Below are 25891 nucleotides of genomic sequence, written 5' to 3'. Positions count from 1 at the left end.
GCTGCAGCGAGTCCATGCCACGCTCAGTCCCCACCTGGGCCAGATGTGACTCCTCAGACAGGGCGGATGTCCCCAGATGAAGGCACACTCACCACACACCCCAGCAACCCCCGTGTGTCATGGCCAAACCCCCTACAGTATGCTCAGTGGGGCTCTTATCGAATGCCTGCTTGAAGGCTGAGTAGGGACAATGACAGAAATGACAGAAATGCCTCCTCTAAATGCGTGACTGGTTGGCGGCTGTGGCCTCGAAGGGAGACGTACCATTTTGTTGATACACCGGGGCATTTGCTTGGGATTGGCGGCTCTCCTGGAGGAGGTAAAAGATCAGAAATCAGCAGACTGCATGGAACAAGAACTTTACAGCGCAACCCAGCCTCAAATCATTTGAGGGCCTCTGGGAGTCTGGAGGTTTCTAACTGGATTAAAGGCACTTGCCCTCCTGGCCCCCTCACCCAGCGCTGCATGGCCTACAGGTTCCTCTACAAGCAACATCACAGCGTTGTATTTACGGAGCCTGGAGCTGGGGGGATAAGGAGGCCCAGGCCCTCTCAGGACCCCGCACCTGGGACTCACCTCCCTGGCGCCCAGGCCACAGGTGCTGAGGTGTGGCGGGCTGACCCCAGGGTCAGAGCCACGGTCCACATCCGTGTCCTCACTGAGCATGTCCTCCGCCTTGTCCATGACGTCCTTCATCTGCTCGATGAACGTCTCCCGCTCAGCCGGCAGGATGAAGTCGTGCTCCACCTGCAACAACATGGGCAACCCTGCTGGTGGGGACGTGCCCAGAGCACTGGCCACAGTGGGTCTTCACTGACTCATCTGCTTCATTTCAACTCTGGACTAAGCCCAAGAGGGGAGACACAGCCAGGGGGCCCAGTCCCCATACTGGGAGCTGCACGGGCCAGCAAGAGAAGCAGGCTCTCCAGGTGATGGGCCAGCACTGCCCACAATAGGCAACCACCTGCAGAGGCTGGAGGCTGGGGAAGCCTGGCAACCAAAATTCCCCTCAGTGGGGCTGGCAGACGTGAGCCCAACCTCAGCCCCAGGGCAAGTACCACCAAGTCATCGGACAAGGCAGGACACCCAGCCTCACCATGTAGGTAGCAATCTCGTCAGGCGCATCCCCGTCCAGGTCGAACTTGAACGTCACCATCTTGTGGTTGTGTGTCTCCAGCTGGCACTCCACCATCTTGTCACCCGTGTTGCACACCTACAGGACACTCAGACGGTTGAGATCAGGGAGGAGACCGTGCCTGGCGAGCCCCGTCCTGCCGGCCCATCACGCCTGGCTACTCACATTCAGGATGGTCAGCCGGGGCCTGCTGGCCCTCTCCTGGCGGGAACGCGCACGGGTGGACCGGCGGTGATGTTTCCGGGTGGTCTTGCCTTCCAGCTTCCCCCCACCAAATGCACCTTCACAGCTGTCGCTCATCTCTCTTCCAGAAGTGACGTCGGAACCTCCGTAGCTGTGTGAAAACCAAGAATGTTATGGTCCCCAAAGGAAGGGCCTGCAAGCCGGCCTCGCGTGGGAAACCTGGCTTTTCAGGAAACAGCCAGAAGCTTTTGTGTCTGGGTGTCCCCAGCTGGGAAAACCTAGAGCGTCTAAAGCTAGCCATGCCTGGCAGAGAGACTCAGCCTGCTGCCCCTTCTGCCCCTGCAACGTCTGTCCTGGGCGGTGCTGGGGTCCTAGGGAACACACAGGCTTTCTGGTCTGGGACCTTGGTCCTCTCAGCTCCTGACCTGTAAATCAGGCTTCACCAGCTCACAGTAAATGTCAGGATGAAGACACAATCCTCCCCCGTGCCTTGGTTCCCCTACCTGTTCAACAGCAATGGGAACTTGCCAACCGTGTGGGGCTGTCGTAGGATTTAAGACTTTGCGGAGCACCAAGCTTGGTGCTGGCGTACCAGAAGGGTGGGACACAGTCACTTCCCTTAACCGGTTTCCTCCCCAAACTCGACGTTCCCCATGACGAGGTGCTGGGAGACCTGGGGTGTGGGCTAGACTCTGCCCTTCCCTCCTGGGCTCCCCCCAGCTCCTAGGCCTCCTGACTCTCCATCCATAGCTCTTCTCTATTCTAGAACATCATCAGCATTGCAGACCAGCACCAGGACCCAGAACACAGCTGGGAGTATCTGGCTACCAAATTTCAACAGACACTGACAAAGACCCTAGAAGAGCTCCCGGAGGCCCCACCAGGTCAGGCTTGGAAACAGGTGACATTGTTAGAAGCACTAGCACAGGAGGGCCAAGTGTGCCATTACCTCTCACAGCTCTGAGGGAGGCTGGGCTGCTTGTCCTGCGAGGCCTGCTCCTGAAATAAAACCATGGGGAGGAGGATGGGTCAAGTTCACTTCCCCACGACACAGCCGCACACAGCTTGCTGTCTGCCCAGCTCCACAGCCCAGCCCACCGCCTGCTCCCTTCTGACTACAGCAAGCAGACCAGGCAGGGTAGCAGGAGTGAGGGGTTTTTATCCTGTTAATGCTTACAGCCAAGCAGATTCTTAAAAGCTGGGGCCACGCCCTTCCCAAACATGCCAGCCCACTTTGATCACCCCTACGAGGGAGCACGTGGCCCAGGAAGAACTGTCACAGGCCTTCCCCTCGTCTCCAGAGAAAAGAACTCTAAATCCACGTGTGAAGATCACGGTCTCCACCCAGGCATGTGTTGAAGGAAAGTGTGACATCCAGGAACAGCAGAGGGAGATAAAAAACACCACCCGTGGCTGTCCCTGGGCACACGCTTCCACCCTCCCAAGGGCATCCCCAACTTCCAGAGCTGAAGTCACCACGCAGGAGGGCTGCCGTGATGCTGGGGTCAGGGATCAGGGTGACGGACTGCAGGCCAAGCCCCGAGGAGCGGGCCACGCACCTCTGCAGCCGGCTCCACCGTCAGCTGAACGGCCGGGCGGGGGCCAGGGACCCCGGGGCCGCTGGAGAGCGGCAGGCTCGCAGGCGGCAGCAGCGCGGCGGTCTGGCCGGGCAAGCTGTGAGCAGCCGCCGCCACCGTGGGGGCCAGGGAGCCGGGGAGCTGAGGCAGGAGCTCGGGGGCGGCGGGCGGCCGCACTTCCGGCAGAGGCGGGGAGAGAACGGCGGCGGGTGCAGGCACCATGGGGACCTGGCTGGCAACCTGGGTGGTGACATCCACGGCGTACGGAGGCGGGTGGCCACGCAGGATCTGGGGGCACAGGGGACAGGCATGCAAGTTGGGGTACAGAGCCGTCCCCTTCCCTGGGGATCCTGGACCAAAGCAGGCGCTTCCACCACCCAGGTGGGTAAGCACACCACAGGGTACAGGCAATGCGGACATCCCCCTCATCCACCCACACCCTGCAGATCCTGGGGGTCCCCGCATGTTTGCATGCGGATTTAACAGAAACGAACAAGAACAGGCATTCTCGGGTCCCCATTCGTATAAAATCAAACCTAAAACTGCACTTCATTTATGAACCTCTAGCTGAGTCAGCCTGCGAAGCTGGAAGGGTGGCATATAGTTAGCACCAGTCACGAGCTCCCAGCCACTGCCCTCAGGGCCATGGTACCAACTACGCCATCCCAGCCTCCTGGCAGGTCACAGCCTGGGTTCCAATCCCAGCCATGTGCAAGGGGGGGCTGTGCACCTCGGCCTTCCACAGGGCAACTCAGGAGCAGGGCCTGACTCCCTACGGTTCCCTCCTTTAAAAGCTCTCAGCCCCATCTTACAGGGGAGAAGCCTGAGCTCAAAAGGCAAAGGACATGCCCACAGGCGCAAGCTGCTGACGCTTAGAGCCAGGCTTGGGCCAGGTGGGAGGGCCCCAGGTAAGCAGCCCCAGGGTGGGAGGGGTTCCAAGTGAGAATCCCCTCAAGGAGAGAGCGCCCCCCACCAAGAGGAGAGGTCCCCCGCTACCACTGCCAAGATGAGAGGCCCCACGCAAGCTCCTCTCCTCACCTGAGGTTTGGTAACAGCCCTGGAGCTCCAGAACACGCATGGGCCACACAGGTGTGTGGGGCCACTCATACAGCAGGGTGTGTGTCCCTGTATCCCTTCACTGCCAGCCCAGCAAGCTGCCCATGGCCCCCACATGACTGTGAGATCATCCTTGTCTACCACGAGCACCTTGGAACCAGCAGCCCATATACCCCCGGCACCACCCAGTCCACAACCAGCAGACCCCCCTCAGACCGCCATGTGCCTCAGTTCCTGGTTGCTGAAGTGGGGGTAAGCCACCCACTTCACTTGGACAGTAACACAACAGGTAGTGTGAGCCTCCCCGAAACCCGTGGAGAGGCTGACGGAGCTGCATCAAGGCTGCCAACCCCACCCGGGTGAGGGCAGGTGCCACGATGCCCAGCGCGGCCAGGGGCCCCTCCACCACAAGCACCTGCTACTGACACTTAGGAAAGAACCAGCCTTGGAGCTTCTGGCCACTCCAATTCCTGAGGTTCCTAACCCGTGCTGGAGGAAGGAGGAGGCAGCAGACACCCACACACACACACACTGGATGACAGGGGACAGCCCTGCCTGCTTGTCCGCTCCCACCGTACTGCGGGGGCAAGGTGCTGAGGAGCAGAGGTCTGTGAACCCCTTGCATACTAAGGGGTCTCCCAGCTCCTGGAGGGTGGGTCCTGGCCAGCAGGTGGGTTACCTGGCTCCCAGCGCCGGCGGCCGGAGGAGCCTGCTCCGGAAGGCGGGCGACACTTGGCTGGTGGGGTTGTGGCAGAATGGGGGGTGCCGGCTGCGGAGGGGCAGCCCGCACAGTCTGTGCTGCGTGGAGAGGAGAAGGCGGGACCTCGCTGGGCATCATCTGTGGGAAGGCTGCCGGGTACACGGGCTGGGATGGGAGCTGAGCCACGGTGGGGTGAATGGACAGGGCAGCCACGCCCTGTGGGGCCACAGCCAGCAGAGGGATGGTGGTGGCGGTGGCCGCCACGTTTGGCACTATGGTCCGGCAGGGCACGGACAGCGGCGCCCCAGGAGGGTGGGGCAGCTTAACCGCCTGCAGAGGCAGGGCCGGCGACACGGGCAGCGGGGCAGTGGCCGCGTTGAGTGGGAGGCTTGGCAAGATGACAGCCGGGGAGAAATACTGAGAGGGGGGAGGCACGGTGGGCCCACTGGTGGCTGGCAGGTCAGGGAGGGCTGCAGGGAGGCTGTCGACGGTGGCCAGTGGAGCGATGGGGGGGACCACAGGAAGCGGAGGCATCTGAAAGAGAACAGGTATGTCAGCCCCACCGGGACTCGGCCCCGCGCACCTGCAGCACATCTGTGCTGGGTGAGAGGGTCCACGTCACCCAGTCTCTGCCCAAGATATATCTGTGTAGCTGCTGTGGAGGGGAACCAAAACGTGAACCCAACTTAAACAGAACCAAGTGAAATGCAAATTAAAACCACATTACTCCACACTTATCAGACGGCTGAAGTAAAAAGCAGTGATAACACCAAACAGCCGGTGAGGATGTGGGGAGACTCAATCACTCTCATGCTGCTGGTGGGAATGTAAAGTGGCACACTCATTCCGGAAAAGAATACATAGTTTGTCAGCAATAAAATGGATTTGCCACACCACCCAAAAAAATAAAAATAAAATAAATAAATGGAACCAAGTGTATAACGCTGTCAAACGGAAGGAAAGGCCAGAAGCCTCAGAAGGGTGCAGGAGACCTTGAGGAGAGCCTTCCTTCAGCACCAAGACAAAGGAGCCCTGGCTGGGCCCCTCTGGGGTGACAGCTAGGTGACTGCAAGGACACCAGGAGTCACATTAGTGACCACCAGCTTCACAGCTTTGGCGTATCTTCATTCAGAAAGACCATGACTGTCAGAGCTACCAGACTGGCTCAAAACATCTGAAATTACTTTGCCTGATTTCCCTCAATCTATAGAAATTCACACTGAGACCACACTACTCAGAAGGTTCTTTCAGGGAAAGCATATCTTCGAGCCCCTCCTTGCTGGCTGAATGTCCTATGCCATGAGGCCTGAGGAAGAATGGCAGCTTGCAACAGCAGAGCCCTGGAACCTTCCACGTCGGCCTTCCATCCTGGAGACAGCTCCTGAATTTAGCACTTCACGTATTTCAGCAGGTTCTCTGACAGTTCTCTCTAAAATGAAGCCTTTCTGGTGGTGGGCACATCTGCATCTCATAATATGTGCCTTTGTGCAATTATAAGGCTGTGAAAATACGCAAATTGACTTCTGTGTTTCTGAAAAGCAACTCAATGCGATGACCACTGGGAGTAAGGTGGCAGTTTAACTAGACGTTGAAAATGACTCACATGCAGGAGGGATGAGGACAAGGCTGAGTGACAGGTGGCAGCCGACACGAAAGGAACTTCTGGGCGGCGGCTGTAAACCATGGGAACACTCACATCTTCCTAATGAAGCAGTACTTTCCATCCTAGCCCTGCTCAAACACTGTGATGGGACCCATCAAATGAAAGCCATCCCATGATAGAGGGTCACTGGAGACATGTGTGACCATCCACAACACTAGCCTGCGTGGCAGCACCCAAGCATCAGCCACGTGTTATCAAATGTTACTAGTCACGTGAAGCTCCCCTCCAAAGACAGGCAGCAGAAGTCACTTTTATAGTTCTCAGCTTATAGGTTTTTCACCTCCTTGATTAGGTTTATTCCTAGGTTTGGTTTTTGGGAGGGGTTTTTTTGATGTATATTTAAATGAGATTGGGTTTTTTTTATTTTCTCTTTCTGATATTTCATGGTCAGTATAAAGAAATGCAACAAATTTCTGTACATTAATCTTGTATCCTGCTACCTTGCTGAATTCATTTATCAGTTCTAATAGTTTTTGTATTGAGTCTTTAGGGTTTTCTATATTGAGTATCATGCCATCTGCATATAATAACAATTTTACCTCTTCCTTTCCAATTTGGATATCTTTTATTTCTTTTTCTTGTCTGATTGCTGTGGCTAGAGATTCCAATACTATGTTGAATAAAAGTGGTGAGAGTGGGTATCTTTGTCTTGTTCCAGAATTTAGTAGGAAGGCTTTGAGCTTTTCACCATTGAGTATTATATTGGCCGTGAGTTTGTCATAGTGGGAAATTAAAGATGACTCCAAGAAATGGAAAGATATCCCATGCTCTTGGATTGGAAGAACTAATATTATTAAAATGGCCATACCACCCAAAGCAAGCTACAGATTTAATGTGATCCCCATCAAATTACCCAGGACATTTTTCAGAGAACTAGAACAAATAATGCTAAAATTTATAAGGAAACACAAAAAACCCAAAATTGCCAAAGCAATCCTAAGGAAAAAGAACAACACTGGAAGCATAACCCTCTCAGACTTCAGACAATACTACAGAGCTATAGTAATCAAAACAGCATGGTATTGGCCCAAAAACGGACATATACATCAATGAAACAGAACAGAGAGTTCAGAAATAAACCCACACACCTACGATCAATTAATCTTTGACAAAGAAGACAAGAATATACAATGGAGGAAAGACAGTCTCTTCAGCAAGCAGTGTTGGGAAAGCTGGAAAGCCATATGTAAATCAATGAAGTTAGAACACTCTCTCACACTATACAAAAATAAACTCAAAATGGCTTAAAGATTTAAATACAAGACATGACACCATAAAACTCCTAAAAGAGAACATAGGCAAAACATTCTCTGACAAAAATCATAGCAGTATTTTCTTAGATCACCTCCCAAGGCAAAAGAAATAAAAGAAAAATTAAATGAATGGGACCTAATCAAACTTACAAGCTTTTGCACAGCAAGGGAAACCATAAACAAAACAAAAAGACAACCTAGAGAATGCAAGAAAATATTTGCAAATGATGTGACTGACAAGGGATTAATTTCCAAAATATACAAACAGCTCATATAGCTCAATACCAAAACAAACAAACAAACAAACAAATAACCCAATCAAAAAATGAGCAGAAGACCCAAATAGACATTTCTCCAAAGAAGATATACAGATGGCCAACAGGCACATAAAAAGATGCTCAACATCACTAACTATTAGAGAAATGCAAATCAAAACCACAATGAGGTATTACCTCACACTGGTCAGAATGGCCACCATCAAAAAGTCTACAAATAATAAATGCTAGAGAGGGTGTGGAGAAAAGGGACACCTCCTACATTGTTGGTAGGAATGTAAACTGGTGCAGCCATCATGGAGAACAGTATGGAGATTCCTTAAAAAAAAAAAAAACTCCTTAGAAACTAAAAACAGAGTTACCATATAATCCTGCAATCCCACTCTTGGGCATATATCCAGAGAAAACTCTAATTCAAAAAGATACATGCACCTCAATGTTCATAGAAGCACTATTTACAACAGTTAACACAGAAGCAATCTAAATGTCCATCAACAGGTGAGTGGATAAAGAAGAGATTTTATACACACACACACACACACATATTATACATATATATACACACACATATACATATATATATAATGGAGTATATATACATACATATACAATGGAGTATTACTCAGCCATGAAAAAGAATGAAATATTGTTATTTGCAGCAACATGGATGGACCGAGAGATTATCATATTAAGTGAAATAAGTCAGACAAATATCATTTATATGTGGAATCTAAAAAATGATACAAATGAACTTATTTATAAAAAGAAACTCATAAGAGACTCACTGACATAGAAAACAAACATGGTTAACAAAAGGGAAGGGCAGGGGAGATAAATTAGGAGTATGGGATTAACAGATACACACTACTACATATAAAACAGATAAACAACAAGAATTTACTGAATAGCACAGGGAACTATATCCAGTATCTTATAATAACCTATAATGGAAAAGAATATGAAAAGGAATATATATATACATATATATAACTCAATGACTTTGTTGTACACTTGAAACTAACACAATATTGTAAATCAACTGTACTGCAATTAAAAAGCAGTCACTTTTACAGTTGAGTTTGAGCTTCGTGGCCAGTCTTCTCTGCAGTCGGCAAGCTGCTCAGCTGTCCCCTGGACCCCCAAGGAGCCATGGTCAGCACAGTCCCAGGTGGCTCCGTGGGAGGGAGTGACCCTAGTTCTGTGCTCACAGCTCCATACCGGCTCCTCTGGCCCTACTCTGGACTAAACCTTCCCCCACCCTGGATGCATCTGGGACAGAAGTCAAGGGCAGGAGGGCACAGCAACCCAGCCACCCCAACACCCCAAGTGTTCCTATCTTAAGGGACCCATGTGCCCAGAGGACAAAGAACGGCCAACCAGGCTGGGAAAGAAGGCGAAGCTGGAGGGCAGGGGACAGGGAGGTACCTGTGGAGGGACTTGAGCAACTGGCTGCAGGGGCACCGGTGGCATCTGGAGCGGCTTCAGCTGAGCAGGGGCCACCACCTGGGAGGCTGGAGCCAGGTATGGAGGCAGGTGAGGGGGCACTGGCTGGAGAGGGCCCACGGGTTGTGGGGCCAGGACCTGTGGCAGCGATACCGGCTGGGCCAGCAGAGGAGGCTAGAAAGAGAAGGGGCTTCCCTTACACCAGCACCCTCCTGAGATACCCCCATGTGCTTAGACACAGCAGAAAAAATCAACTCACACACATATACCGACATGTATGCTCAAACACCCAGCCTAGAGCCTGGGACACACAATCTGGGAGAATTATTCTATGCAACGGGGGCCCTCTGAGTGTGATGGAGCCCTGAACTCCACAGAAACAAGAGACCCGCCCCCACTCCCATCTACTCCCTGGTCCCAGGAGAACTGCAGAGAAGGGGCACGGGGGCCTGGACCTGCCAGGAGGCTCACGGACCCCGGGCTCGGGCCAGCCAAATGGACAGGCAGGGTCTGGGGGAACCAAGGCACTGATGGTGCTCATAAGGAGGGGTAGTCAGCACCTACCTGGTGGCCAGCGGGTGTGGGCTGGCCTGGGCCCGTGGGCACAGGGGCGCTGGGTGGCGGCAGCACAGGGGCAAAGCTCATGGCCGTCTCTGGGAAATGCTGCTGTGGGAGCGAAGGGTGTGTAGGGGGTGGGACAGAACCCACCGACGGGCCAGGCTGCAAAGAGCACCCAGAGCCGCGCTCAGCAGCGGCCCTGAGGATCCCTACCCAAGCACACACTAGACATCCACGGGGACCCATCTCTCAGCCCCCATGCCTGCTGGCCTGCCAGGGTCACTTATCCTACGGACAAGATTCAGGAGAAGCAAGGTGCGGAGGCCCCCAGACCGAGAACGGCCACACCGCCCAAGCAGGGAATGTCCTAGAACAGCAGCTCCAGAGTATCATGCAACCATGAGAAAAGACCATTAAGAGACTTGTGGAACCCTTTGTGGCACCACGAGAAACGCTTGTTTTGACATTAAACGAAGGGAAGATAAAAATGCATGTCTCTTGTTTACAGGATTATATAAAAATGTATACATGCGGTTATATTCGCAGACCATGAAAACATGGGAATAAACGTCAGGACAGAGCCAGAGCGTGGGATGCTCTTAACAGCCAGGAGTCTCCAGTGACTCGCCCATTAGGAGGGAACGAGGGACAGGAGTGAGCCCTCACTGCCAGGGGCAGCACAGACACAGACTGGGGAAGTGCCGGAAATCTGAGCACTGGATGTCTGATGCCGCCAAGAACGGCTGCTAACCTGTTGATTTTTAGGTGCAATAATGGTACTGGGCTTTGTTTTCAGAGTCTTGATCCAGCAGAGATACAGACAAATATTTGGGGCCAAAATAGCTTTCTGTCTAGGGTTTACGTCAAAATACTAGGGATGTGAGAAGCAGGTGAGGGCGGCGGAAAAAACAGATTCGAACACAGGTAACTTCTGAAGCTGAGAACCTGGTTCCGCGCAGGCGGCCTGGAGCCTCAAAGGAGCGGCTCATACTCTGGTCCCAAGGGCACATCACCATGGTGACCCTCCCCAGGAGCCCTGGGGCAGCCTGGGGACCCCCTCCAACGCCACCCTTCTGTCCAAGGTGTTTGTGTGTAAATAGGCAAGACACGGGAGAAAGCGCTCCAGCCCAGTCTGGCCGGTGCCTGCTGGCTGGGCCCGGGACCTCCCTGTGCTCGGGCGTCCTGGCCCGTGAGCCGAAGCTGGGATAGATGCAGCGCAGCAGGGACCCGGTGGAGAGCGCAGTGTGGCCAGGGAAGGTCTGACCCTGCACCAGGAGGGACGAGGGCCAGCAGAATGCCCTGGCTCAGCCCCAGCATGGGCGACCTAAAGCCAAGAACCAAACCACCACTCTGAGAAGCAGGTGGCCCTTTTGTAAATGAACTCTTCCTGTGTAAAATCATATTTTATTTCATTTAATGAAATGAGTCAAACTGCAAATGTAAATTGCTAACAAATCCTGGGCTCCAGTCAGCAGAGGCAAATGCTTCAACTTAGTCTTTCCAAAGTGTACAAATTACACCACAGGCATAACACGGGCACCCTTTCAAGTGCTACTTCTCAAACATCACTGAAAATGTTTCCCGTGGTTTGGTCGTTCATATACCTCCTTTCTGTCCCCCCATACCTCTAACTCTTAATGGCTGCCTAATATACAGTGGAGAAATGCCAGGAGATACTTAACACTCCCTCAGTGAAGCTGGACCCTGAGACAAAATCAAAGGCTTTATTACTGTAAGTGATGCTTTTCTGTCACCTTTGCAACAGTCAGAAGTAACTTCGACCCTGCCAGCTTTAGCACAGATGTGCCAGCACTGGGCGTCGCTGGGCTGTCTGTGGTATTTCCTCATCTGGCAGGTCTTTCAGGGTGCATCTCGGGCTGCTCCCGCCTGCAGCCCTGCAGTTACTGGCCAGGATGCCCCTCCGGTGGGCCTGCTTTCGTATGGTGGGAACTGACCATGGACCAGCACAGGCTGGACGGCCCATCACAGACGGGCCGTGGGGACGGGGACGCTGGCCCGAGGGGGCGTGCTGACTCACCGCAGGAGGCTGGTAGGCCCCCAGGGAGGGCAGGCCGTGCGGCAGGACAGGCCCGTCACTCACGCTCACGGGGGGGCTGCACACACACTGGCTGGGGGGCGGGGCTCCATCCGCCAGCGAGCCCAGCACCACGCTCTGCTGGCTGCTTTGCGAGTCCGAATACACTGTGGATCCCTGGCCACTGTCGAACGTGCTGTCCGCTGGGGAGGGAGGACAAAGGCATGGCTCAACGCAGGCACCCCCAGACGTTCCACACAAGTCTCGGGGAACGCAAATGTGGGCTAGCCTGTCCGTGCGTCTTCTGCAAAACCAAGACTTGGTTGCATTTCCAGATCACATACATAGTAAATGTGTGACATTTTAAACAGTCAAGTCTAGAATGTTACGGGGGCGGTAGTAGCACCAGAAGTGGCCCTAGCAACCTGAGTCCCCACCGCCTGACATCGACAGGAGCCCACCGTGGGCCACCACGGATCCCAGGTGGGCACCTCGCACCATCCTCCGTAGGCAGGAGAGCCGCCCCACGGGCTCACAGCCAGGGACCTCACCTGGTACTTGACCTGGCCTTATAGAGGGTGCTCTTTCAGCTCTTCAAAGGCACGAGATGGATTGTCCAAGTTAGGAAAAGCTATAGTCACACAGAGGAAATAATGATCACCTGTGTTTCATGGGGAGGGGTGTCTCAGGACCCCGACCACCTTCACTCAGCACAGCAAAGAGCCTGAAGTGGGAAGATCTGGGTCCAAATCTGGCTCCTCTCTTCATGGGCCCTGGTCTAACTTGGTTGGAAAATGGGGCTGACGAGGCCACCACATCATAGAGAGGCCATGAGAGGGGGACCTGGAGGCCCCACAGCCCAAAGCAGCACCCCCTACTCCAGTAAAAGGCCAGCCTCACCCAAGACAAGCCAGACTGGCCCGTCAAACCCAGCCACAACAGAAGGAGCAGCCTGCGCACGGGGGCACGGACAGAAATGCCACGGCACACGGGCTCGCTTCACCAAGACGCACCTGGGAAGACAGGGCACCCGCACGGCCAGGCCAGTCAAGAATGAAGAGCAAAAACCTGTCTGAGGTGGCACTCTGGTTTCACTGCCTCCAAGAGCTACACAAGCATTCAGATTTGCCACCTATGAACGCCAAGCTATTTCTACAGGAGATGCCTTTCAGTGCCGGCATTATGTCCATGTATAATTTAAACAAATAAAAAAGGGACTCTTATTGGCTTTCCAACAAAATGATCTTTCCCAGGGGCTGGTCAGAACTGATTCTGACCTAGTAAGACATAAGAATGCTGAGGTTTGATTGTGCAAAACCAATTAAACAACTGGCCCTGATTTCTGATGAGGTGGCTGGTGGCCATTTCTGCTTACACAGAGGGAGGAGAGAGACAGAGTATGTGCACATGAGGGAGAGAAAGAGGGTGTGGGCACATGAGAAAAAGAGAGAGAGATCAGACCAAATTTCAAGGAAAGCGACTCTAACCATATATGTAACATTTTATATTTTTTAAGTGATGATATCTACTATTGGTATAATTAAAAATTAATTTTAAAAATCATGTTTTAAACCTGTTGACAAATTGCATTCTTGCCGTCATCAGGTGCTGGCCCCGTCTTGAGCCTGATCTGGACTGTGGTGAGTAGCTAACAGAACCCATAGTGGGGAATCACACAATATGATGTCTGCTGCACCTTCTGACATATGGAAGCGTGACTGTGAGCCCATCTTGTCACCTAAGACAGGGTTCTTTCTCCAGTGACGTGTGGGCTGCTTGGCGTCCGCACCCATTCACCTTCGTGAAGCACAAGGTGGTCCAGCCAGCCACAGGCACTGTGGCCAGGGGGATGGCTGAGCACAGACTTCCTGTTCTGACCCACAGCAAGGTACAGAAGAGCATGTGCAGGGTGCCGTGGGTCGTAGATCAGAGGGAGACACGGGTGTGTGTGCGTGTGCGCGCACTTGCGTGTGTGCTTAATGCACTGTATACACGCACATGCACATGCATTTGTGTGGGTATGTGAACAGGTGTATGTATGTGTGCATATGCTTGCTGAGTGCATGTGTGATAGATTGCATGTACAGATTATGTCTGGAAGTTATTACCTCTGGAAGTTACAGTTAAAAGATGCATAATATCAGTGACATCCAGACAGGAAAATTAACCAGCTTCTGCTGTATACTCTCTTCGACTTTCTCAATTTTATACAATGTGACTTTATCATCTACTTTAAAGAAGCTACAATAAACAGGTAAAAATGTTTTTGAGAAGTGCAGCTGTGGTAAGCCCACTCTAGCCAGACAGGAAGGGAATCTGTCTGCAGACAGAACGCCCACCCCAAACTGAACGCGTTCCATCTATACAGGGGGCCACACCTGTATCGTGACACACCTGACCACAGCAGAGCCCCTTCAAAGTTCAACAGAAGGAGATTTCTTAATTCCTGCCCCAGAACTTGTCAACCAACAATTACGTTTTTAAAATAGTGAGTGGTATATCAAGTGTGGAGAGTTCTTTCCTACAAAAAGTTTACGTTCTTGCATTAATTTTTTGGTTTATCAGAAAATGGAGCAATGACACAGTGAGTCCATTCTCCAAAGCAAACGTGAGCAAGTTGGAGGGAAGCAAACAGCAGGCAAACTGTCTCAAAGTGTTGGCCAGCTGCTGGTTTGAATTTACAGTTTCTGCCTCTCTTTGAAGAATGGTTAGCTATTTTACTGATAAATCAAAGGATATAATTATTAAATGGATTAAACAGATTATTTTGGTCTTTCCACACAAAAGCCCTGAAATTGTGGCCTGGATAGGCTCGGCTCTGCAATTCTCTGTGCTCAGTCACAGAACAGACAGAAAAGGAAACATCTTCCATCCTCAGCTCACAGCTGAATTGTTAGTACACTGAGAGCACAGGCAGGACACTTTTCCACCTAGACATGCAGAGGACACTGGATTCCCCCTCCCAGCGGTCTGAGATGAAGCCAGGTACACAGTGACTCCCACCAATCCATCCGTGACATTCCCTGGGAAATGTACTGAAGGTCTCAAAGGTCTCAAAGGTTAGGTACCAAAACAGAGATAATCTTGGAGACAGACAGTCCCAGCAGCAAAAGTCACAGCCAAGACCATGACATGACCGCCCAAGGCTGTAGTCATCGGCAGCCCCAGGGCCACAGCAGCTGGCAGGGACAGCGAGCCCAGGCTGAGGTACAGCCCTCAGGTGCCCTGTGAAGTTGGGACTGATACCTTCCAGGTGTGATGAGCAGCCGGCCAGACTGGCCCAGCTCCATCCGCACCGGCTCAGGGACCAGGGAGGTTCTGGGTCTGTCTGCACGTCTGTTCCCCACCCATCCTAGGAGGCTGGACTTCAGGGAGCCTTCAACCCCTCTGGTCACAGATCTCTTTGCAACGCAGAGATGCTTCCAAGCCCCTCCCTGGATGAATGCTGGTCCACACCAATCATCCATGCCCGCAGGCTGGGCTGGAGGGAGTGGGGGACGGGGGGACACAGGAGGAGGGCAGCACTCACAGGCCAGGGAGGTGGCGCTGGCCGGCAGCGCAGTGGGGAGGAGGTGCTGGTCGGCCTCGGGCTCCTCGGGCTCCAGCGGCCCGGCCTGTGAGTGGTAGGTCACCTGGACCTGCAGGGGCATGGCCGGGCCCTTGGCCTTGTCAGGGCTGCCGGGGTCCCGCTGCTCCTGGGGCTGCAGAGCTGGCCAGATCCTCTTCCGCCGCCACTGGATCAATGCCACGCGGTCACGGATGGACTTGGCCACAATCTTCAAGTCACTCTCGTGGAAGAATCCTGACTCAATCTGCAAAGGAGATCACCACATTGTTACTGGGATCAGCCCCACCTGCATGCCCCACTACCAGGCCAGCCCTGCCGTCTGTGCTACCGCCTCCTGCTTGTGGGGGGTCTCTGCCCAAAGTCCCCTCCTTGGACCCCTTGCCCCCATCACCAAGCTCATTCTTTTCAGGGACACTCCTGTCACTGACTGTAAATTCACAGGGAGAGTGACCATCTAAGCTTACACTGGCCCAGCTCCTGGGGCAGACAACACAGCAGGTGCTCATAACATGGGCTGGATGAGCGAGGATGTGGGGGGACCCTAGTCTGCCTCCTGCAGAAATTCAGAGCAGCCCCCACTGGCTAGGCCCCAGGGGTTTCCTGAAGCCCCTTGCTCAGGCTGGCCGAGGGCAGGAAGGGGGTCCTGGCCTCATCTGTGTGCTCAGGAAGAGGGACAAGGAGGCTTGGCCAGTGCTGTCCGCAGTGCTGCCCCGGGCACTCTCTGAGCAGTCAGAGGCCATGGGAAGTAGGCATATTTCGTAATTGGAGACTGGGAAGCTGTGCACGCATGCCTAGGAAAATTCTGAACCCAGTTCACCCAAAGGAGTGTGTGAGAGCATTTATACAGGAGTCGAAGATCTCCGGGAAACATCACAGCGCTTTCTGAGGATATTTACAGCAAAACCATGAAACAGCAAAAGCCAGGCTCCTTGCCATCAGTGTGGGATTCCCCATGTGAAATGGGAGAAAACCACAGAAAAACCCTGCGGTGCTGGATGGGAGTTGCGTGAACTCAGGGTTTTCAATGTACAACGTTGAAATGCACGGGATGTAAGTGCAAGTGTGCACGTGCATGGTGTACGTGCACAAACACAACTGCACAGAACACGTGGGCCTCTGAACCACCCGTGGAGTGGGCCTGGGGCAATGACAGCTGAAAACGCAGCATGGCCACCATGAGAGGACATGGCTCACCACAAAAGGGCAGATTCAAGCTTGCAGGGAAAGGACGAGGGGACCAGGACACCTCACTGTGCCTGAAATCGAGGACGTGCTTGGAAGTGACATGGGAGCCAGCACCCAGGGCCTCCCACTGGCCAAATCTGGGACATTCTGAACACCAAAATAAACAGTGATGTGGTGACGGCTTGAAGGACGTGTCCACAAATGCACGTGGGAGAAATGCAAGTGATCTGCGGTGACAGAAGTGATGGGTGTCACTGCCAGCACAAAGGGGGGCCATATATATGTAGTCCCTCAGTTTCTGTCTCTCTGTATCTCTCCCTCTCTCTGTCTGCCTGTCTCTCTCCTGTGGACCACTTGCTCCTGTGAGGCCATATCATGACCAGCCCTATGGAATGTCCCAGCTGGATGGGAACTGAGTCTCCCGCCACCAGTCAGGTGAGCAAGAACGGACGCTGACCCTCACCTCCGGTCTGCCCTGGCGGACAGTCTGGCCACACCTCACGAGGGGCCCTGAGCCAGAAGCACCAATTCCTGACCTCAAGGACCATGCAAGCCCGTAAGCATGTACAGGGCTGTGTTTGAAGTAATTTGTTGGCAGAGATAGGTTACCTCACCAACAGCATATGACCTACTGAATAAAAGAGAAACCACGAGCCCACAGGGATGTAAATAAATGGAGAGTTTGGGGGAAATGGGATATTTACATGGTTTCAAGGTACCTCCCCACAAGATCGCTATTTACTGTCACTGCATGTGGGGAACCCTGGCAGACAATGTCAACTGAGCTCAGGGAGTGTCCTGGGTGGGCTGGCCATGGTGAGCCACCCATGAAGGCATCCCGAGACAGTGCGGACCCTGGGTGGGGCTGGGCTGCTCTCGGGGTTCTGACACCCACGGTGGCCATTAGCAAAGTCCCCATCTGTGGGAAAGACACGGATGTACTCAGGGTCAGTCCGGAGATGGTATCTCACAGGGCTGCCTCGAATTTTCAACTTTTTTTTTGTAAGTTTGTGATTACTTGGAAAACTCATTTCTGAAGACAACTGCATCTGAGGGAATGAATTGTGCTGAAGTCCCACAGACACCCTCACCGAGGCCGCCCTGCCAGGCTCAGCCCAGGACGGCGACAGAGGCGCGAGCTGGGCTGAGCGCGTGGTCAGGACCTGCTGAAGAGGCAGAGCCGGGGTTCGGCACCCACCCTCAGCGCCGCCCACCTGGCCGACCTGACCAGAGGTCCCTGAGAAAAGGCATCCCACAGACACAGCTGCCTGCCATCTCTATTTTTGGCCCATGACCCATTTTCCCTTCCGTCCCATCTTCACAGTCACCCCCTGGTGATTCTCTCCAAGGTGTTTCTTCAATTTTTTCTCAAACAGGAGAGAACCTGGCCACATTCCATGCCACACTGGAACATCTTACTTTCTGCAGGCTGTGAAGGCGGAAGGAAGGGCTGGCACCACAGACAGGAGAATCCCCTGAGCGAGGCTGCAAGACCCCTCCCCTTCCTTCCCGGCCTGGGGGTCTAAACGAGGGGTTACTTTCAGATCAAAGCCGGCCCAGATCCCCAAGGAACCTGCCCTGCTCTCAGCCCTGGGGCATCTTTGTTCGGATTCACATCCACACAGAGGCCGGCCTCCACCCATGTCCCCCATCCACCACTGGTGCCCCACCGCCCACCCTTCCACCGCCTGCAGGACCTGTTCGGAGGTGACTGCAGAGGGAGGAAAGAAAACTGTCCCATCGGCCTCCCTCCCACCCCCGGGGAGCCTCAAGGAGGCAGCCTCATCCGGGTCCAGGACATCTTCAATACTCGGCACTCGCTAATCCCAGGGGCTAACAACGGGGCAGCCCAGGCCTGGTCCGGGTCCTAGAACTGGTGACACCCCTGTGCTTCCAGGGCATTTCCTTCGTGAGGTTACCATCCGTTTATGATAACCAACATTGATGTTTCATTTGTAGTCATCGCCTCTTTAAATTAAGTTTTGAAGAACTATGTGTATTGAGTTAAAGCTGTCAGCAAGTGCCGACCCAACAGAGCAGCCTGGCGGGAGGGAGCCCTGAAACGCTGCCCCACCTAGGCCCCTTCAGGGCCCAGACAGCTGGCCCAGGGACAGCCCAGGAGGGGCCCAGGCAGCTGCTACCAGGACCCCAGGGAGAAGGAGAGCCCAGACCCCCGAGTTGGTTCTGGTGTTTACAGATGGGCGGGGAGGTGGGGGAGTGGGGACCGGAGGGGGAGTCAGGCCCTAGGCAAGGGCCTCGGGACCAGTGCTGAGCTGCAAGGCCCAGCCAGGAGCCAGGAGCAGCGGCCAACCCGGGCACTCACGTGAGAGAAAACGCCACCACGGGGGGACGGCCACTTTCAGCTCATCACAGGCGCCTCCAAGGCTCCGGGCTAATTCTGTTTCTTCAACAGAGCCGTGAGCATGTAGTTTTAGTTTTGTTTTGTTTTTCCTTAACTGAACACAGTGATGCACCCTCTCCTACACAGATGTCATAAGGCACGGACGATGCGCCCCATGGAAAGGTGCTTTGAAAGGAGACAGAGGAAGGGGAGGAGGAAGCACGGAGCCCAGGGCCTCCAGTGTGAGCTCCTGGAGACACCTCCCGACCATGAGTCCTGCCAGGACCCAGGGACTTGGTGAGGACGAGGCCGTGGCTACAGGCACAGGCATGAATGCAAGGCCCTGGGGATCCTTCTCTGCAGCAGGAGGCAGAGAAGGGATGAGTCCTCTTGGGAAGGTGGGCAGGTCATGGGAAGGGGCCCAGACCATGTTTGGCGCCACCATCTTATAACTAAAGAGTGTCTGGAACAGAACCGAGAACCGAGCCGGGGCTGGAGGAGGTACCCGGTCCAGCAGACAGACAGCACTGTCTGTCTGGGTCTCCGGTGCCTCCAGGACACGCCGCCACGTGGAATCTGTGTCATCCTTAAGCCATCACTATGCGATGCTCGTAGGGGAACGAGAACGCTGCTCACGTCCTGTGCTTCCTGCCTGCGCCCCGGCCTCCGCAGCCCCGATAGACACGTCTCCTCAAGGCGGCCCCAGGGATCTGCCACAGCTCCATGCAGGGCTGTCCCCCCGAGGCCTGATTCCCCTCCTCCTGTCACCGGGACAGCTGGAGCTGCTGGCCAGGTACCCCAGTCCCCAAGGTCCCTCCAAGACGCTCTCCACACGCAGCCCGCACTCCTGAATCTCAGCTCATAGGCTACCAGTCTGCACACCACCTTGATCAGTACTTCTGTTTGCACTTTAAATTTCAGCAAGAAGCATGAAGGGACCACGGTGTCACAGAACAGAGAAACAGATATCCTGAATTCACAGGACTGCTGTGCTGGTAATCATCTTTTTAAAAAAAAAAAAAGTTTAATGTGGAATCTAATACAAATAAATCTACATACAAAACAGGGGGAGGTATAGCTCAGTGGTAGAATGTGTGCTTAGCATGCACAGGGTCCTGGGTTCAATCTCCAGTACCGCCATTAAAATGAATAAGTAAATAAACCTAATTACCTCCCCCTCAAACAAAAACAAACAAACACACAAAAAACCCATATATACAAAACAGACACAGACTTAAAGGCGTAGAAAACAAACTGCAGCTACCAAAGGGGAAAGCAGGGAAGAGGGATGAACCAGGAGTACGAGATTAACAGATACAAACTATTATACGTAAAATAGATAAGCTGATAATAATCTTAATGCAACAGCCAGCAAATACGCAGCCATTCAACAGCGCCCCACGGAAGGTCATGGAAAGATCCTCCCAGAAGCATGGAGCTAAACAACCCCATTAAATCCGATTACAGCAGAGGTGTCTGTTTCTGGGCCCAGGAATGTAACCAGCAGCTGGGAAGGAGTCCTGCCGTGGCTTCTAGGCCATCAGCGACGCCACACCCACCACACATGCCAGACGCAACAGGGGCACAGGCTGCTGTCCAGCGGAAGGGAGGATGCTGGCTGGCCATGCACCGCCCCCCCCAACCCATGTCCTGCAATGACCTGCTGCATCACTTACATCAAGCGCCAGGGATCCCCCACCTGACATGTGCCCAGCCCCCACCTCCTGAACCCCGCCTTGGTCTGTGGCACCCACACCTTATATGGCATGGCCAGCCTCAGTTTCCTCATCTGAGCAGGGCTCCAGTGTCCTACTAGGGTCCAAGGAGTCCAGTTATAAAGAATCCATCAGCCACACCCTTGTGACTTACTATGTCTTAGATGTACTATTTTCAGTGACACGTTTATTTAAGAAAAAGAGAAAAAAGGACATGCATTTCTCCGGTTTTGAAAGGCACAGACAAGGGCCCGCTCTCCTGCAACAAGCATGCAGATTTTTACTTTTGCTCAGATTTTCCAGTAATAGTCAGTGTCTAATCTATTTCTCACGTACACTCCTTTTCCTCTGTAATACTGGACGCCTCTACATCCCTGCTGCTCGCCAGCCGTCCAGACCACAACGCCCCTCAGAAACAAAATGAAACAAAGATCAAAGGCCCACATCTGCACCAAGTTAGCAAGAATCTGATCAAAACACAGCCCTTCCGGACACGCTCAAGTCCTCAAGTACCTCTCTGCGCTGGTCCCCGGAATCCCCTCACTGCCCCATTTCCAAGGTGATGCCCTGCACCCGTGCAGGAGGGCGACTCTGACCTCTGCTGTCCTTCACGGCTGCACTGGACAAGCAGGGGTCCTCGCTCCCCGAACTGCCCACTGACCGCGGGACCACGTCCCTCTTCTTACTTTTCTAAAATCTTTGGAAACCGCACACATTCAAGGCACACACCAGGACATGGCGAGGCCCGCGCACCCACCGCACACAAGCACACGGTACCATTTCCTGCGCCACGTCATCTGGGGTCTCCCTCTCCAGGTCGAAGGCGAACTCTATGGCCCCGCTGTCCTTGGGCTTGCCCTTCAGTTTCTTGGGGTCCTCGACCCAGAGCCGCAGGGCGATGGTGGACTTCCTGCCGTGGTCCTCCTCCGCCAGCTCCACCCTCACGCCCGTGTCCTCCGCAAAGAAGGCGTGGCTGAGCAGGTCCTTGATCTCGTACCTGGGGAGGGGATGGCTCTCAGGCAGGGCCCAGCACACCTGCGGAGGGGGCCCCGACACGGGGTGCAGGGCCCACGACCTGCCCAGTTCCCTCCGGAAGGTCCTCTGATCCTAGCCGGTGGGCAGTCTTCACCCTTGAGGGCAGCACAAACCAGTTTACATCTGCATTCCCCGGGTTCCAAGGGAAGAGGAGAAAACTGCTCCTAAACACAACTAAATGGACACTATGTAAGATTTCTTTTCTTCTCTCATTATAAAAATGAAATGTCCCCATCATTAAGAGACTCAGGGAATTCAGAAAAGAATTTTCAAACCTGGCTCTGCACTGCGCAGACAAGACCTGCTGAGGAGCTGGGGACCTCTCAGTTGTCACAGGATACCTGGCTCCAGATAAGACTGGACCCAGAAGAGGCAGGCTCCCACCTTCCACAGCACATCACTGGGTGCCCTGAGGGACCCTGGCCTCAAGGAAGCAGGGAGGTTTTCCAGGGCTGCTCAGGATGGCAATGGGGGCTGGATGTTGCCATGGTAACCACTTTGCCATCCAAATTCGCATCCCTAAATGCTCTGGTGGTTCCTGTCTCTGGCAGGGACAGAGTGTGGGCTGTCCTGGGCCTCGCCTCCTCCCAGTGTCCTGTCTGTGGTCCGTGGTCACTGTGTGTCGCCCTCGAGTTCCAGGGGCCCATCCCTGACTGCTGCTGATGGCAGCATATCCCATGGGTGGGTGGAACTCATCCCCTGCACACGGCCACCATGCATGAAAGGGAGACAGTAGGGTGAGAAACCTTCAGGGAAGGCAAAAAGTGCCTGTGAGGGCCCTGGGGAAGGTCAGAAGCTGGGGCTCCTGGGAGCTCAGAGGTCACGACCCTGGGGCTCTCTGTCCTGGTCTGGGAGGTGGTCTCACAGGGTCTGCTCTGAGGATTCACGGCTCTATGTGGTTGTTTCTGTACTTTTCTGATGTGAGCCATATCTCAGTTTTTTAGTATTTTTTTCCTTAAAAAAAAAAAACCATGATAACGTGCAGGGGGCAAGAGAGAAGGCCACTTGGATCAGGACAGGGCCTCTGCATGAGAGAGGACAGTAGCAGAAAAGGACAGTGACCAAATCTGGGCACAGGAATGGGGGGAGGGGGCGTGAGCTGGGTGTACGTGGGCAGGGAGGGCACATGAGGGGGCGCAGAAGAGATACAGGGGAGAGGAGAAATAGGGAGGGTGCAAATGGGCAGGAGAGGAGGGACATGAGGGAGAGAGATGGGAGGGCGGAGATGGGAGGAGGCAGGGAAAGAGGGGGAGCAAGGGAGGGGTGGGGGAGGAGAGAGGAGGGAGGAGGGCAGGAGGGAAAGAGGGAAGAGGAAGGAGGGAGGGAAAAGGAAGGAGGAAGGCTCAGCTTCCTGGCAGACCAGCTGAGGAAGGAGGGGCCCTGATCTGAGATGGGGGCTGGTTTGGGGGGCATCTCAAGGACTCTGAGTTGAACGTGGTGGTTCAGACAAACAGGTGCGTGAAGTACACAGCTGGAGTTGAAAGCGAGGGCAGGATGCGACTTGCTGGGGAGCCTGGGCATGAGGGTGTCCTCCAGGCCAGAGGGCTGGGTAGGGACACCACAGAAAGCAACCACGGGCAGAGGGAGGCCCCAGTCACCCTCATGCTCCAGGCTGGGAGGGCAAGAAACAGCCGGCAAAGGGGGTGGGGGCTCCAGGACAGTCCCCAAAGCCCAGGAGCATGTTCCCAGAAGCCGAGATCAAGCAGGGGCTGCCCACCAACTGCCCAGCGGGCTCGCTGGCACCCAGGACACCTGCAGCCTGACACAGCCTGCCTGCCCGCCGAAACGTGTCTCCTGGGAAGCAGCTGCAGCCAGGACAACAGCGCAGACCCCAGGCGGCCCGGGGAGCTCACCTTTCCTCCTTGTTTTTGCAGATACATTCCCCGATGATCTCCTTGATTTCAGGGTCGTGCACTTTCTCGAAGCTGGCCGGCTTGATGCCCTGAGGATGACATGAGCAGAGTCACCTGACACCCAGCTAGGGTCTGTTTCTTGCTCACCTCACACTAACCCCAGGAGAAGAAAAGCCTTGTTTGCGGTGGCCGGGCAGGAGGGCTGTTTCATTCTAAATCCCCACTGATGGGCTACTGAGAGTAGTGAGGTCTGGGGAAGAGAAAGACTCAGGGGAGACTCAGAGCAACCACCAAGGATGCTCGCTCTTTCCAGCCCAGCTCCCGGCAAGGGAGCACTTGCCCCCCTACCCCGCACAGAGGACGCGGAGCGGGACAGGGCGCACCTGCTGGAGGCCACACACCGATCCGCCAGGGCCTCCCGTGCCAGCTGCTCAGAGGGTCTCAGAGGCTGGGCAGGGAATCCCACAGAGCTGGCCCTTCTCACCACATCCCACTGGAGGGTACAGAGGGCACTAATGTGGTCACTGCTGGCCAAGGGCCACCAGAAACTCTGGCCCCACTGTGGTCACAAGTGGGGCTGACTTCCAAGGCCTGGTGGCTCGAGGGGTTTGCAAGCAAGCGTCAGTGTCATGGAATTCCTCTGCCAGCAGTGAGATCAGATGACTTTCAGACAGCAGGATCAGGAGGTGGCCGAGCATTCATGCTGACCAGAGACCCCGTGGGTGCCAGGGGTGTGGAGCCAGAGGCACGGAGGGGAACAGACCACACAAGAAGATGGGATTCCAGGAGAAGCAGGGGCTGGACTGTAGAGTTTATCTGCATTCTGCTTCGGGGAGGCAGGGAAGGGGGTTGAGGGAGGGGATCCTGGTTTTTAAACATTTTGAACACACTGAGGTCTCAACCATCACATTCTTCCTCCTTCAATGAGACTTTGCCTTCAAAGTATCCATCCTTTTTTTTTTTAAGGTAGACAAAGTGAAGCATACATTTTCCCACAGAGACAGAGGACTGGAGGGGGGCAGACCTGGGAGTGCAGGATTTCCAGCAGCTCCCACTACCTGGCTGGGGCCCCCTGGTGCCCACCAGAACCCCGACCAGGACCTGTGCCCACAACCAATGGGGGGGTCACATTGTGCCTGACATGCAGGGGCATCTGTGCAGCAACAGACACAGCACCCTGGGTTTTAGGGGCAGACAAGGGGTCCCCCTTGGAGGAGACCCTCCTGCCTTTCCACAGAAACCAAGAGAAAAAAGAGTTCAATTACGCCAGGAAGAAAGGCCATGGTCCAAGGTTGGCGAACGGGGTCTGGGAAAATACAAATTCAGGTAAGTGTATATATACACTTCACTTAAATTTCTGAAAGGCTGCGGCCCCCAAAGCAGGGGAAGAATGGGCCCGAAGCACAGTCAGGGCAGCTGAGAGCCAAGGGCGCCGAGACCCAGAGTCCCCGGAGGTGGCGTGGGTGCCGGAGGCTGGCCAGCATGCGGGTGCGGAGTGAGGGACCAGAGCACCCAGACGGTTACTGCAGAGGAAACACCACGGGTCAGGGACTGAACCTCTCATTTGACTTCCCCAAGGAGGCAGGATGGGGCCAAGCCCTGCTTTGCTCAAACCCACATGGGCCTACATAGGAGCCGTGGGACCCTGAGCAGCGTCCTACTTCCCAGACCTAAATGGGGGCAGCAGGGCTGCTGGGAGGACCAGGGTGGCGGAGAAGCATGTGCCTGGGGGGCTCAGTCCCTGTCTCCCTAAGCCCGGTGGGAGGACCGCCATTCTATCCACCTGTGCAACTAGACCAAAGTGAGCACACGCTCGTCCTGCAGCCCGGGCACCAGCATCCACCACAGCCCAGCAGTGAAGCCCTGACCTTCCCCGGGTCCCTCCCTGCCCCCCGGAGGACCAGTGCCCACAGCTGATGGGCCCAGCACCACTGGGCAGCTACACACCTATCTGGGGGTCTCTGACCCACAGTCACAAGTGCCACTAATCAAGGCCTCCACCTTCCCCACCTCCCACTCTCAGCGGCACACAGGAGGGGCTCAGAGGAATCAAATGACTGAGAATTAAAAACCAAAAGAGAGAAACCAGCTGCAACCCATGGGGAGGGCTTTGGGTGGAGGTTGGGACAAGGGCGGGTGCTCTGGGAGTGCCAAGAACCATGGCTCCTCATGTTTCTGCAGAAGCAAGGCGGGTGCACTGGGGGCTGGGGGCAGGAAGCCAGCACCCCTGCGGTGCAGCCTGGTGCTTGCAGGTGCAGGTGGACGGTGAGGTATCACAGCCCCAGCTGCCCCACCCTGGATGCTGCCCCCGCGCTG

The 25891-nt window shown here is 54.5% G+C and overlaps 1 protein-coding gene across 6 annotated transcripts in view; it reads right to left on the bottom strand.

Annotated features, from left to right (window-relative positions):
* WNK2 (WNK lysine deficient protein kinase 2) overlaps positions 1-25891 on the bottom strand; it is a 116580-nt gene that overhangs the window by 52447 nt on the left and 38242 nt on the right. For 4 of the 6 annotated variants that reach the window (XM_072959117.1, XM_072959118.1, XM_072959121.1 and 1 more), the window contains exons 6-18: positions 23576-23664; positions 21465-21684; positions 15408-15690; positions 11882-12081; positions 9850-10005; positions 9268-9459; positions 4631-5185; positions 2878-3183; positions 2268-2317; positions 1301-1469; positions 1097-1213; positions 577-747; positions 265-310 (exon numbers count right to left, since the gene is read on the bottom strand). In XM_072959117.1, the coding sequence (XP_072815218.1) occupies positions 265-310; positions 577-747; positions 1097-1213; positions 1301-1469; positions 2268-2317; positions 2878-3183; positions 4631-5185; positions 9268-9459; positions 9850-10005; positions 11882-12081; positions 15408-15690; positions 21465-21684; positions 23576-23664 (2554 nt within the window). The remainder of the gene's footprint in view (positions 1-264; positions 311-576; positions 748-1096; positions 1214-1300; positions 1470-2267; positions 2318-2877; positions 3184-4630; positions 5186-9267; positions 9460-9849; positions 10006-11881; positions 12082-15407; positions 15691-21464; positions 21685-23575; positions 23665-25891) is intronic. The other 2 variants (XM_072959119.1, XM_072959120.1) reach the window with 2 other exon arrangements.

The sequence above is a fragment of the Vicugna pacos genome, chromosome 4 (genome assembly GCF_048564905.1).
Source record: "Vicugna pacos chromosome 4, VicPac4, whole genome shotgun sequence".
NCBI classification, from domain to species: Eukaryota; Metazoa; Chordata; class Mammalia; order Artiodactyla; family Camelidae; genus Vicugna; species Vicugna pacos.
The sequence above is the reverse complement of the archived record's forward strand: the minus strand, read 5'-3'. Positions and strand labels throughout refer to the sequence as shown.